This window comes from Erpetoichthys calabaricus, chromosome 12, assembly GCF_900747795.2.
Source record: "Erpetoichthys calabaricus chromosome 12, fErpCal1.3, whole genome shotgun sequence".
In the NCBI taxonomy this organism is placed as follows: domain Eukaryota; kingdom Metazoa; phylum Chordata; class Cladistia; order Polypteriformes; family Polypteridae; genus Erpetoichthys; species Erpetoichthys calabaricus.
This window is the reverse complement of record NC_041405.2, coordinates 163208860-163222630: the sequence shown is the minus strand read 5'-3', so window position 1 is coordinate 163222630 and position 13771 is coordinate 163208860. Positions and strand designations below refer to the sequence as shown.

The 13771-nt window shown below is 44.4% G+C and overlaps 1 protein-coding gene across 1 annotated transcript in view; it reads right to left on the bottom strand.

Moving 5' to 3' along the window:
- The window catches only part of lsm4 (LSM4 homolog, U6 small nuclear RNA and mRNA degradation associated), a 49468-nt gene extending 47148 nt beyond the window's left edge, over window positions 1-2320 (bottom strand). The window contains exon 1 of the mRNA XM_028816684.2: window positions 2205-2320. Within this exon, the coding sequence (XP_028672517.1) occupies window positions 2205-2207 (3 nt within the window). The 5' untranslated portion in view covers window positions 2208-2320. The remainder of the gene's footprint in view (window positions 1-2204) is intronic.
- Window positions 2321-13771: the final 11451 nt, after the last annotated feature.

Below are 13771 nucleotides of genomic sequence, written 5' to 3'. Positions count from 1 at the left end.
CGCGCAGGAAGAGGCGACGACGAGATTTCTTGTGCTTATTCCAGTCAGGATTGCGGCACATCCAGATTACAAGGTCATTGTAGGCACCAACATCCACAACAATGGGCCTTCTCTTGGTTCTGCGCTCGACACTGTATGTGCGAACAATTTTGTCCAGATTATCAACACCCCTTTTTGTCTGATTATAGTCAGTTATCTTTTCAGGCTTCTTCGTTTCATCAGTGGCAGCTTTATCATCATCATCATGCATTGTGCTCAGAAGAACCAAAGCTTTATTCTTCTTTGGAATGTATGAGCACATTGCAACTTGGTCTTTGGATCTCCTTCTTACTCTCTCGTTGTGCCCAGGATTGTAGTCCGCTTCTGCATCAAATCCAACGCCAGCCTGCGGTCTGTGAAAAGATGATCATGTTATGTTCCTGCCTGTGCCGTACAGGTAGTCACAGAAGTCATGCACTACTCTTGCTCCTTGACGAGTTTCTGGAGCAGTTCCTTCTTTCCCGGAGTACAACTGTAAGTTTATACAATAACTTGTAACAGCATCGGCTACCATCCAAAATTTCAAACCACACTTCCCAGGCTTTGATGGTATGTAGACTTTCAGTTTCTTTACTCTGCCACGCCACACACACAGTTGTTCATCAACTGTAACTTGTGCATTGAGCTTGTAACTGTTGGTGCATGCAGCTGTGAAACAGTCGACGTATTTTCGAACATGAGCTAGTCTGTCCCTCTCTTTACATTGTTCGCGTGTTGCGTCGTCATCAAGACGGAAGACTGCCAGGATCTGCTGGAATCGTTTACTGTTCATTGTTGCTCGTATTTGGGGCCTTCCATACTTCTCTTCAGACAATTCTTGTACATCTTCATTCCTCGCCTTGAAAACTCCAAACAACAGTAGCACACCAATGAATCCATCAAACTCTATGACATCCATGTCTTTCCAATTGTCTTGAAACTTTTCATTTGAATATCTAATAATGTCTTTCATCCTTGGTGTAAGAAAGAGATCAAAGCATTCTTTTACATCTGCTGGACTGACTCCAGAAGCTGCCATTCCCATTCGGTTATCACGGACGACATTTCGACTTGGCGTTCCTTCTGTTGCAGGGTTTCTTCATCGACCATTTGATTCTGCCGTCACATTTCAGCAGATTCCTCATCACTTGTTGATCGGTTATCATCCTCTGAGTCACAGTCACCAGAACAGAACTCCATTTCACTGTCACGATGGTCATTATCAATTTTTGTTTCCTCATCACTTGACACAGTGTCACTTACCATCATCATTGTCCTCTTCATTTGAGTTGTCTGATGTATCGAAATCCGACAACTCCTTCATTATTTCAGCCACGGCTTCACTTGCATTGAATTTCTTTGTACACATCAACTGGACTTGCTCCTCAACAAACTACACACCAGCAATGTCTAAACCAAAGAAAATGCACATTTAAAAATAGTAAATTCAAATATAAAACGAAGCAAAAACGCTCGTACAAAAATGGTAACGTTTCCATGAATGGGGGGTCTCGGGGACCCCCAACTACTTTGTGCTACTGTAGCACTTATTTGCACTAAGCTACTGAGAAGCGGATTTCGGCACATTTTTCAAGACAACACAAAACGAAAAGTCAGAAAATTTCCAGGCCGTCGTATTACCGTGAAAGGGAAAGAATTTGAAAATCTGCCACTTTCCGAGCGGGTGGTCTCAAGCCCCGTCAGTTCTCGGCCATCTCCCCGCTCGCACCAGCGCGAGTTAAAATCATTTAAAGCCCTCCTACCGACCCCTTGACGACTCTTTATACCGGTGAATTACGCCTGTGGTTTTGTTCCCTCTTCTACGGTTCGTCATTCTCTCGCCTTTTTCAGTCCAGCGCGCTTCCAATTAAGTTTCATTTTAATTACCATTACTAATTACGTCACGTTTTCTCAAACTGAGCGGTCAACATCTTGCACTGGTCAAATGGCTTTTCGCCTACAAGCTGGAAGTTGTTTGTAAAATCTCGAGAAACGCCGCCTCATTGTCAGACGTGCGATTTAAAGAGAACTAACTGCGCTGTCTTTCCGCACGTCTCTCCCTTTCATGGACACATTTATAACAATTTAATTACAACTGAAATCACATTTATTTCATTCGTCGAGGTCACTTGGTCTTATCGCGTGTACAGGACTCTCCTCTATAATTTAAATTAATTCCTACTCACCATTTTCACCGTCGAAGTTTATCCCGCTCAGTAAAACGCAGTACAGCCTAACTAGAGGAAGTGCCGCGTTGGACGTACCAATCGCGTTCAGCTAGTGCTGCCAATAAGCCAATCATAGAAGCAAAAGGCGGGAGATCAGGAGTAGGTTGCACGATATCGAGTGGTGATTGGATTGACGTATTTACACCGACCGTGTATGGTGGCCGAGACGGATTGAGGCCCAAGTGTGATGAATGAAACGGGAGGGTGAAACGCGTTTCGTTTTGCACATGTTCGAGTCCATGGACCATGGCGACCCGCCACTGCACAACACACGGACTGAATATCGTTCTGTTGGATAGCTGGGCCACGCCGAGCCGCCTGCAGTGCAGAGTTCATCGGAGTCCTTAGTGTGTGAATACTTCATAATTATCTTTGGTGCTTGTTTTTCTTTCAAAGACCATGAGATGAGCTGATGATTTTTATTTTGCTCTTTCTTTTTCAGAATGAGTTCATCATTTTGGACCTCATCGTTAAGTCTGGGTGCATAGAGAACCGCCGAGACGTTTGGCTATGCCGTCTTTATTATCATGGCTGGTGAGGATGTCAAACTCTGATCGTGTTCCTGTCACTTTGGGAATTTACATCTAATTCTTAATGGAATGGACAACGTTTGTCTTGTTTTAAACTGACTTAATTTTTAATATCCAAGACCCATCGTTGTTTTATTCTTTTTTAGCCAGCAGCTTAGCAGTAATGACATGCAAAGGAAGCCAACGGATGACCAACTAGCCTGATCCCATTTGAACCCGTGGGTCCAGCGTGCACGATCTCTGTCAGTAAAATCTAAAGAGAAAAAGGCCTGAGGAACCCTGATGTGCTGTTTGGATGGTGCAACAGTTTGGGGGATATCTGGCATGTTAGCAGCAAGAAGCCATTGAATTAAACAAAACTGGCTACCGATTAAGAAAGTGGTTGGAGACCAAATGAGTCTTGGCTGTCTGCTAAACAATGTGGGGTCCCAAATTCATTCAAATTCACGTAACGATGTGTTCTGTTAGCCACAGCCATTGGTGATTTAGGAAGTTGCTGCTAGTGCGTCCCTCCAGGATCCGAGTCTGACACCCTGGAGATGGCTTGGTCCCCAAAGTCTTTACGTCATAAGTAAGAATACTGAGGGTGATTATGAGGTGACACAACTGATGTGTTTGAAATTATGAAGGCAGTTCATTCGGTGGAGCTCAGCTGTTACTTTAAAATACAATTTGAAACATCCATCCATCCATTTTCCAACCCACTGAATCCGAACACAGGGTCACGGGGGTCTGCTGGAGCCAATCCCAGGGCACAAGGCAGGAACCAATCCCGGGCAGGGTGCCAACCCACCGCAGGACACACACAAACACACCAAGCACACACTACGGCCAATTTAGAATCGCCAATCCACCTGACCTGCATGTCTTTGGACTGTGGGAGGAAACCCACGCAGACACGGGGAGAACATGCAAACTCCACCAGGTCCCCAGGTCTCCCATCTGCGAGGCAGCGGCGCTACCCACTGCGCCACCGTGCTGCCCCAATTTGAAACAGGAACACCAATCTTAGAATACTTTTGCTAAATTGGATGGACGAGCTGGTTGGGCTGAATGGACAGATCTTGTCATGATGTTCTAATGTTCTACCTGAGAGCTCATTACAGTTCCCTCCATAGTGTTTGGGACAAAGACGCATTTATTTTCCTCAATTTGCCCCTGTGCTCCACAGTTTTACTCAAACAATTCCAAGTGATTAAAGTGTTTATTCTCTGATTTTATGAAAGGGTCCTAGGATACACGTGGACCACCAGCCCTGCCGAGATGGAGGTTCAAGCCGCATAGTCTGTGAGTACCAGCAGGTCACCGTGCCACATATGCGTGATGTGCAGTGGACACCTGAGCTGTCATTCTTCTTCTTCTTCTTAACACAGCATCTGCAGTTTGCCTTGCACTCAGCAGATGTCGCTGCTCTTCTTTTTCTTTCTGCCATGTCGCCTTCTCAACCAGTTTGCCTGTGCAGTTTGTTGTAAGTAAAGCACAAACCCCAATAACTTCATGGAAGTTGTCAGCAGCCTGGGGTTTTGCCTCACCAGCATGTATCCCATCAAAAGCTTTCGATTAAGACCAAGATGGAGGTTCTAGTCCCAGTGGTTCACAAGTGACAATGGGCACAACCCTCAGCCTTTACTATGTAGGGATGTTGGTTCATCTGGTGCACATTTTTATGGACAGACTGCCCATTTCATGCCACCATCATGCCTGGCAGGTATTTGTGATTTCATTGCTTCATTTTCAGAGAGCTATCGGGCTCTAGTCTGGCCTCTAAGCTTCTGGTCATCCTTGTTGTGTCAATGAAAGTCAAAGAAGCCATTTTGAGGCGGAAAAACAAGAATAAAACAGTAGGACACATTGGCCAAACCTTGGGGTTACAAATATCAACTGTGTGGAAAATCAGCCCAGGATGACCTCCACTGCTGATGACTGAAGACCTCTCACCATCCTGAAGGAAAATCCCCAAACACCTGCCCTCAGGAGGCAGATGTGGATGTGTCAGAGATGACCATCTGCAGAAAACTTCATGGACAGAAAGGCTGCACTGCAAGATGGTGACTACTAATTAGCCACAGGAAAGGGATGGCAGGGTAACAACTTGCCAAAAAGCACTTAAAAGGGCCTGCAAAAAGGTCTTGTGGACTGATGAGACCAAGATGAGCCTGAATCAGAGTGAGGGCAAGGGCAAAGTGCAGAGACCACAAGGAAGTGCTCGAGATGCCAAGTAGACCCGCTCATCTGTCAAACCTGGACAGCTGTGGTGGCTACAGCTACACTACGGGCTCATGCTCGTCACTGATGATTGACCCGCTCAGGGCCGTAGCTCATTGAATTCTCAAGTGTACAGAGACATCTCATCTGGAGCACTGGACTGGATGATGGCACTTCATTCTACAGCACGACCAGGACCCCAAACATCCTTCTGAAGCAACCGAGGAGGTCTTCAAAGTGAGAAGCTAGAAAATTCTTCAATGGATGAGTCAGTCACCCAATCTAAATCCAACTGAGCAGGCCCTCCATGTGCTGAAGAGAAATCGTAGGACAGCTGGCAGGGCATCACCAGAGAAGGTCCTTGGCGCCTGCAATCATTGCATGCAAGAGAAATTAAACAAAGTACTTCTTAAATATCCTGTACAGACCACCACTGTGTCCCAAACGTTATGGTGCCCTGCAATTGTTTGTATGAAAAATTATGTGATTTCTGCAGGGTGAAAGTAACCCACCTTCAATGCAAACACAGTGCTTTTACAAATCCCATATCAACTGACACATAACAGAGACACACGGATTCCATTTATCATTCCAACAGATGGCGCCTCACAAACATGAATTCTGCTTTTGAGAATCTCGCACCCAGTGCCACATTGCATTTGTAATTCCAACAGATGGCACCTCACAAACATAAATTCTGCTTTTGAGAATCTCATACTCAGTGCCACATTGCATTTGTAATTCCAACAGATGGCGCCTCACAAACATAAATTCTGCTTTTGAGAATCTCACACCCAGTGCCACATTGCATTTGTAATTCCAACAGATGGTGCCTCACAAACATGAATTCTGCTTTTGAGAATCTCACACCCAGTGCCACATTGCATTTGTAATTCCAACAGCTGGCACCTCACAAACATTTAAGTCTGCTTTTGAGAATCTCATACTCAGTGCCACATTGCATTTGTAATTCCAACAGATGGCGCCTCACAAACGTGAATTCTGCTTTTGAGAATCTCACACCCAGTGCCACATTGCATTTGCAATTCCAACAGATGGCACCTCACAAACATGAATTCTGCTTTTGAGAATCTCACACCCAATGCCACATTGCATTTATAATTCCAACAGCTGGCACCTCATAAACATTTAACTCTTTTTTTAAGAGATTCTTAACAAATAGCATATACTGTAACTGGATTATATGCATTGTATTTGTCATTCCAACAGATGGCGCCTCACAAACATTAACTCTGCTTTTGAGAATCTCACACCCAGTGCCACATAAGCGTGACATACACATTGCATTGTGCACTGCAAACATTTACGTCAAGGCGCACATTGATTACTTTGATTTCAGTCTGTCTTAGATGGGCAGCACAGCTAGTTTGTATAACAATAGAGTGGCATCGCGTCAGTGGTTCAACACACGTCACAGACAGGTGTGACATGAAGGATTAGAAGCAAACGGAATGTGGCTTTGTGAACCACACATCCTGATCGCGCCAGATGGGCAGTCTCAGATGGCACCTAAACCTGCTGCTCCTCTTGATTCTCTGGTCAGGTCTTCCTCTGGCCTGCGCTCTTCTTAGCCACCTCATCAGCTGACTTTTCTATGACTTTCTTCCTCAGTGGCCTGTCCCGGTCACAGTAACTTTAAAACATCCCCCTCACTCCTCCACCCCTTCCTTCTGGAGGTCTCCGACACGTCGGTACATCACTGCAGCAAAGCCCCCTTGTGACGTTGCTGACCGGTTAATGGACTTTCATCTCAGCCTTCCTGTATTCCCTCAGGCTGGCTGGCCAGTCAGTGTTGAAGATTTTTCTCATCGGTACTTTTAACTCGTGTTAACTTTGTGAAAAACTGGGCTGTGACTCCACAGAGGGACTTCTTCTGAGTAGCGATTTTCCAGTACCCTAATGTCATTAGACTGTCCTCAGGACACATGCGTGTCCCGTTTCCCGTACGTCTGCACGACTCTCCTCCTTGGACTTTTTGTGTCAATTTTTGACAAACTACAATGAGTTTCTCTCCTTCCTGCTTTGTCATGTAAATCAGTGGAAGTGGGGGGGGGGGGGGGGGGGGTGGGTCACCAGCGCAGTGGCCCCTCTGTCTGCCCGGCTAAGGTGGTCGGTAGGCAGAGGCAACCTTCACACTGCCAGGACTCGAGGTCCCAATTAGAATCGGTGAAGAACTCCAAGCCAGCATCTGTGGTGTTCACGTTACTGTTATGTTTATTTTCTCATTTATTGTTACTTTTAAATTATTATTCTTTGTGTGTTTTTGTGATTTTTATTCATGTTATTTTGTGTGTACGTATGTATTGGGATTCAACCCGGCCAGGATGCCCCTGGAATGGAAGGGTGGGGGAAGGCAGCTACTTGCAGACACTGCTTCCCCCAAAATGCAAGATGGCAGCTCCCCTGGAGTGTAGCGGTGCCCCGGATTCCCACAGGGCATCCTGGGACTGGGAGTTCAATTTCTCAGCCCTGTTGGGTGCTGTGGGTGCCGCCAGAAGGAGCTGTTGAAGGGCCTGGGGACGAATTCTTTCCTTATAGCTCAGAAGTACGTGGTAGTCACGAGGACAGAATCAGTTCTTCATTAGACCCAGAAGTGCCAGCCAGTCACGTGGGTGGAAGGAGAGAAGCACTTCCGGGTCAAAGACTATTTAAAGGACTGATGGGAACCCAGCAAGTGAGCTGGAGTCGGGAGGAGCAGGACAGAGCTTGCTGGGAGGTGAAGAATATCGTGTACTAGTGTGCTTAGTGATTTATTGTGTTTACTGGTGGCTGGGGTGCTGGAGGAGCATGATTTAAAGATGAAATATCTTCTTAGTGCTTTTACTCTGTGTCTGCATGGCTGTCTGTCTGTTGAGTTTAACGGGGCGACAGCGACCCCATGCCACCTCACAGTATGTATGCTGTTGCCTGAGGACATTCCTTGGATTCTGTGGGTGGAACTGCAAGAGGCGGGGCCAGCCTGATGTCACTACTTTAGGACCGCCCTCCATCTTTATCCAGTCACACTGATGACCACACGTGTGCACACTCAGTAGCCTGTCCGGCGCCCCCTGCCTACCACACTGTGTTATTCCATCCATCGTGTCCATCGTCCCTCTGACTGCTGATCCATGGCTAAGCAGCACTGCTGTCCCATTATGAGGGATGGACAGGTGGACCCATAGAGCGGACGCCCAGTGTGTGAGGACCAGAGGAGCACGACCTGAAGGGGGCATTCGAGTCAGCGATGTCCACCATCCACGATGTGTCTATTAGGACACTGAGGATCCCGTGGCAAATAAAGACCTCCGGTCAGTCTCTCCATTTCCAGGGCACATTTGTGTTAAAGATGCCAAGGTGTTTGAGGCTCAGAATACAATACAATGTATTTATGTAGAGCCCAAAATCACAAAAGAAGTGCCGCAATGGGCTTTAACAGGCCCTGCCTCTCGACAGCCCCCCAGCCCTGACTCTCTAAGAAAACAAGAAAAGACCCTTGTAGGGAAAAAATGGAAGAAACTTCTGGAAAGGCAATTCAAGGAGAGACCCCTTACCAGATAGGGTGGGGGTGCAGTGGGTGTCAAAAAGAAGGGTGGGGGTCAATACAATACACAGAACAGAACAAATCCTCAATAGATAGATTGATAGATACTTTATTAATCCCAAGGGGAAATTCACATTGGTATAATAATAAAAATATTACAAGTACGGAGCAGAATTTAACAGTAGATGATATCCCATAATATGATTTGGATTTGTTTGGAGTCCTGGAGACCTCAGCCATCAAACTGCCTCCCCCTATTGGCCATTCCAAAGCTGAGTCAGCGCTGGGCCAGCCAATACGATGACAGGACCCCTCTACCCCACGATTCCTGTGATCCTCCATCAGAGATGACTTCACCTTAGGCAGGCAAAACAACTTGGCAGGTGGGCCGTGGCACCAAGTGCCACATTTGAGTACCAAGAAGAGAAACAGAACAGGTGAGGGTGAGTAACAAATTCTAACTGTCATGTGACTTATGTTTTAGTGCTAATGACTAACAACAGAGATGCAGTCTGTACAGTTAATCAGCAGCTCTAGTCAGGGTGTGCTAAACTGAAGTAGTGAGTCTTCAGCCGGGATTTAAAAGCTGTGACCGAAGGGGCATCTCTTATAGTAGCAGGCAGACCATTCCACAGTTTAGGGGCCCTGTAACTAAAAGCTCGACCTCCCACTGTTGTTTTATTAATCCTTGGAATCCTAAGCAGACCAGCATCTTGAGATCTTAATGTGCGCTCAGGTTTGTAACTCATGACAAGTTCAGACAAGTAAGCCGGACCTCGGCCATTTAATGCTTTATATGTTAAAAGAAGGATTTTGAAATCTGCCCTAAACTGCCAGTGTAAGGATTTAAGAACTGGAGTTATTTGTTCGTATTTTCTTGTTCTTGTAATAATTCTTGCAGCCACATTTTGAATTAACTGGAGGCTGTATAGAGAACAGTTTGAACATCCAGTGAACACCGCATTGCAGTAGTCAGTCCTACTAGAGATAAATGCAGGAATTAGTTTCTCAGAATCCTGTTTATTTAGAAAGCGCCTTAATTTCCTAACATTTTTAAGATGAAAGAAACTGGATTTGGACAACTTTGTAATATGCGCTTTAAATGACCTGCTAGAGTCAAAGATAACTCAGAGATTGTGGGCTGATTCAGTAAAATTAATTGGGATTCCAACTGAGTTAAATGATGACAAAATATTGTTGTGATCAGCATCATTCCCTCCAACAATTAACATCACTATTTTATCTGTATTTAAAGACAAGTAGTTCTCATCCATCCACTCCTTTAATTCACTAACACAACTAATTAAAGACAACATCAGAGAAACTTCATTTGATCTAAAAGAAAAGTAGAACCGGCTGAAGACTCACTACTTCAGTTTAGCACACCCTGACTAGAGCTGCTGATTAACTGTACAGACTGCATCTCTGTTGTTAGTCATTAGCACTAAAACATAAGTCACATGAGAGTTAGAATTTGTTACTAACCCTCTGCTCCTTAGGGACAAGCTGACAGAGATGGGAGTAGATTCATACCTGGTGGCATGGATCATGGACTATCTTAAAGACAGACCTCAGTATGTGCGTCTCGGGAATTGCAGATCTGACATTGTGGTCAGCAACACAGGAGCGCCGCAGGGAACTGTACTTTCTCCGGTCCTGTTCAGCCTATATACATCGGACTTCCAATATAACTCGGAGTCCTGCCACGTGCAAAAGTTTGCTGATGACACTGCTGTCGTGGGCTGCATCAGGAGTGGGCAGGAGGAGGAGTATAGGAACCTCATCAAGGACTTTGTTAAATGGTGCGACTTAAACCACCTACAACTGAACACCAGCAAAACCAAGGAACTGGTGGTGGATTTTAGGAGGACCAGGCCCCTCATGGACCCCGTGATCATCAGAGGTGACTGTGTGCAGAGGGTGCAGACCTATAAATACCTGGGAGTGCAGCTGGACGATAAACTGGACTGGACTGCCAATACTGATTCTCTGTGCAAGAAAGGACAGAGCCGCCTGTACTTCCTTAGAAGACTGGCATCCTTCAACATCTGCAGTAAGATGCTGCAGATGTTCTATCAGATGGTTGTGGCGAGTGCCCTCTTCTACGCAGTGGTGTGCTGGGGAGGCAGCATTAAGAAGAAGGATGCCTCACGCCTGGACAAACTGGTGAGGAAGGCAGGCTCTATTGTTGGCATAGAGCTGGATGGTTTGACATCCATAGCAGAGCAACGGGCACTCAGCAGGCTCCTATCAATTATGGAGAATCCACTACATCCATTAAACAGTGTCATCTCCAGACAGAGGAGCAGTTTCAGCGACAGACTGCTGTCACTGTCCTACTCCACTGACAGACTGAGAAGATCATTCCTCCCCCAAACTATGCGACTCTTCAATTCCACCAGAGGGGGTAAACGTTGAACATTATTCAAGTTATTGTCTGTTTCTTTACCTGCATTTTTTATTACTCTTTAATTTAATATTTTTTGCTGCTGGAGTATGTGAATTTCCCCCTGGGATTAATAAAGTATCTATCTATCTATCTATCTATCTATCTATCTATCTATCTATCTATCTATCTATCTATCTATCTATCTATCTATCTATCTATCTATCTATCTATCTATCTATCTATCTATCTATCTATCATCTGCATACGAGTGAAAATTAACATTATGTTTCCTAATGAGAGATCCCAGTGGAAGCATGTAATGTGAAAACAGTAAAGGTCCCAGTACTGAGCCCTGCGGGACACCATATTGAACTTCTGTGTATAATGATGGAGTCCTGTCAGCACATTTCTGTACGTATTGGAATCGATTTGATAAGTAAGAACTAAACCAAGCGAGCACGGTGCCTGTAAGCCCAACATCATTTTCTAGCCTGTGTAGTAAAATAGAATGGTCGATGGTGTCAAATGCTGCACTTAAGTCCAACAACATAACTACAGTGGAGTTTCCTTCATCAGAGGATATCAGAATGTCATTTAGAACCCGCGTTAGTGCCGTTTCTGTAATATGGCCAGTGCGTACACCAGACTGGAATTTCTCAAATAAATTGTAATGCATAAGGTGTGACTGAAGCTGACTGGCGACTACTTTTTCTAGTATTTTAGAGAGAAACGGTAAATTTGAAATAGGCCTATAATTGTTAAGTGTGTGTGGGTCTAGGTCTGACTTTTTAAGTAATGGTTTAATGACTGACACTTTTAGTGTATCAGGTACTGTGCCATGCAATAATCAACTACTGATAATGTTTAGAATAGGCGCTGCAAGAACATCCATTGCACTTTTTACTAGTTTTGTTGGCACTGGATCAAGGGAACAAGTAGTGGGCTTCATTTTAGAAATTAAAGTTAAGACTTCCTGCTCAGTTACAGGATTAAAATTACTAAAGTGATGAATGCAATGTGAGACAGGGTCTGCTAAGCTAGTATGTGGTGTACTGTGACGCTGACATCTGAGGTCTTATATTTTTAATTTTCTCATTGAAGAAGTTCATAAAGTCTGTACTGCTAATGTCTGTTGGTATTTTGCACTGTCGCTCTGAATTCCCATTTGTTAATTTAGCGACTGTTCTAAACAGTACCCGAGGATTTTATTATTGCCATCTACACTGTTTCAGCCATGGAATGGCCAAATGGGGGAGGCAGCTTGATGGATGAGGTCTCCAGGAGTCTAAAATTATCTGAAACTTATTATGTGATATCATCTACTGTTAAATTCTGCTCCGTACTTCTAAAAAAAATTTTATTTTTTATTGAGGATTTGTTCTGTTCTGTGTATTGTATTGACCCCCTTTGATTTGACACCCACTGCATGCCCAGCCTACCTGGTAAGGGGTCTCTCTTTGAATTTCCTTTCCTGAGGTTTCTTCCATTTTTTCTCTACAAGGTTTTTTTTTGGGAGTTTTTCCTCGTCTTCTTAGAGAGTCAAGGCTGGGGGGCTGTCAAGAGGCAGGGGCTGTTAAAGCCCATTGCGGCACTTCTTGTGTGATTTTGGGCTACACAAAAAAAAAAAAATCTATTATTGTAGAATAGTATTCTGAGCGAGCTTTAAAGAGGGCTTTTTTATATTTATTAACACTCTCTGTCCATGCAGTTTGAAAGAAATGTAGCTTTGTGAATTTCCCCTTGGGATTAATAGAGTATCATCTATCTATCTATCTATCTATCTATCTATCTATCTATCTATCTATCTATCTATCTATCTATCTATCTATCTATCTATCTATCTATCATATAGTGCCTTTCATCTATCTATCTATCTATCTATCTATCTATCTATCTATCTATCTATCTATCTATCTATCTATCTATCTATCTATCTATCTATCTATCTATCTATCTATCATATAGTGCCTTTCATCTATCTATCTATCTATCTATCATATAGTGCCTTTCATCTATCTATCTATCTATCTATCTATCTATCTATCTATCTATCTATCTATCTATCTATCTATCTATCTATCTATCTATCTATCTATCTATCTTTGTTGTTCTCCATCTGCGCTCCAGTTTTCGACACTCTAATTTAAGAGCTCGAGTGTTCTCATTAAACCAGTTAGAGTTCCTATGTGCTTTGGTCAGTTTTGTTTTAAGGGGCACCACTGCGTCCACAGCATCTCTCAAGGTTACATTATAATGTCATGTCAGCTGATCTTGATTGTTTTCCACATTTACACTCGACTTACTCAAAGTATCTATAAATTTTGAAGCAGAATTACAATCCAGAATGAAGATGCCATCCTGCCCATTTGAGTCCAGGGAGTCCCCAGCAACATCTCATGGCCACACAAGCAGACCCCACCTTGGTCAAAGAGGACCAGGACTGATCTGTGCTGCACATTTGATGGTGGTCTTTGAGTTTGGAGCCTTTCAGCTGGCATGCTTGCCCATTGGCATCCTTCCTTACACAACAGAATGCATGTCTGCTGAACTGTCTGCACTGTCTACGCAGGCCCCTGGTCAAGAGCCTAACTGTCACAGCGGTGCACCAACAATGACATGTGCTCAGTAATTCTAGGACTAAAGCTCCAGGCAGCCACCACGTTCTGCTCTGATGGGGTTTCTCAGCGCCCGTTATCTCCACTGTCCGTCATGCCCTGGATGTCTGGTGCTGGAGTCCCCTTACGGCGATCCGCCACTTGTCACTGTCTAAAGAGTCTAAAGAAGTCAAGTTGAGACAGGAATGGGACAGACATAATGAGGCAGACACCTCAGACAACGGAGCATTTCTGCTGTATGC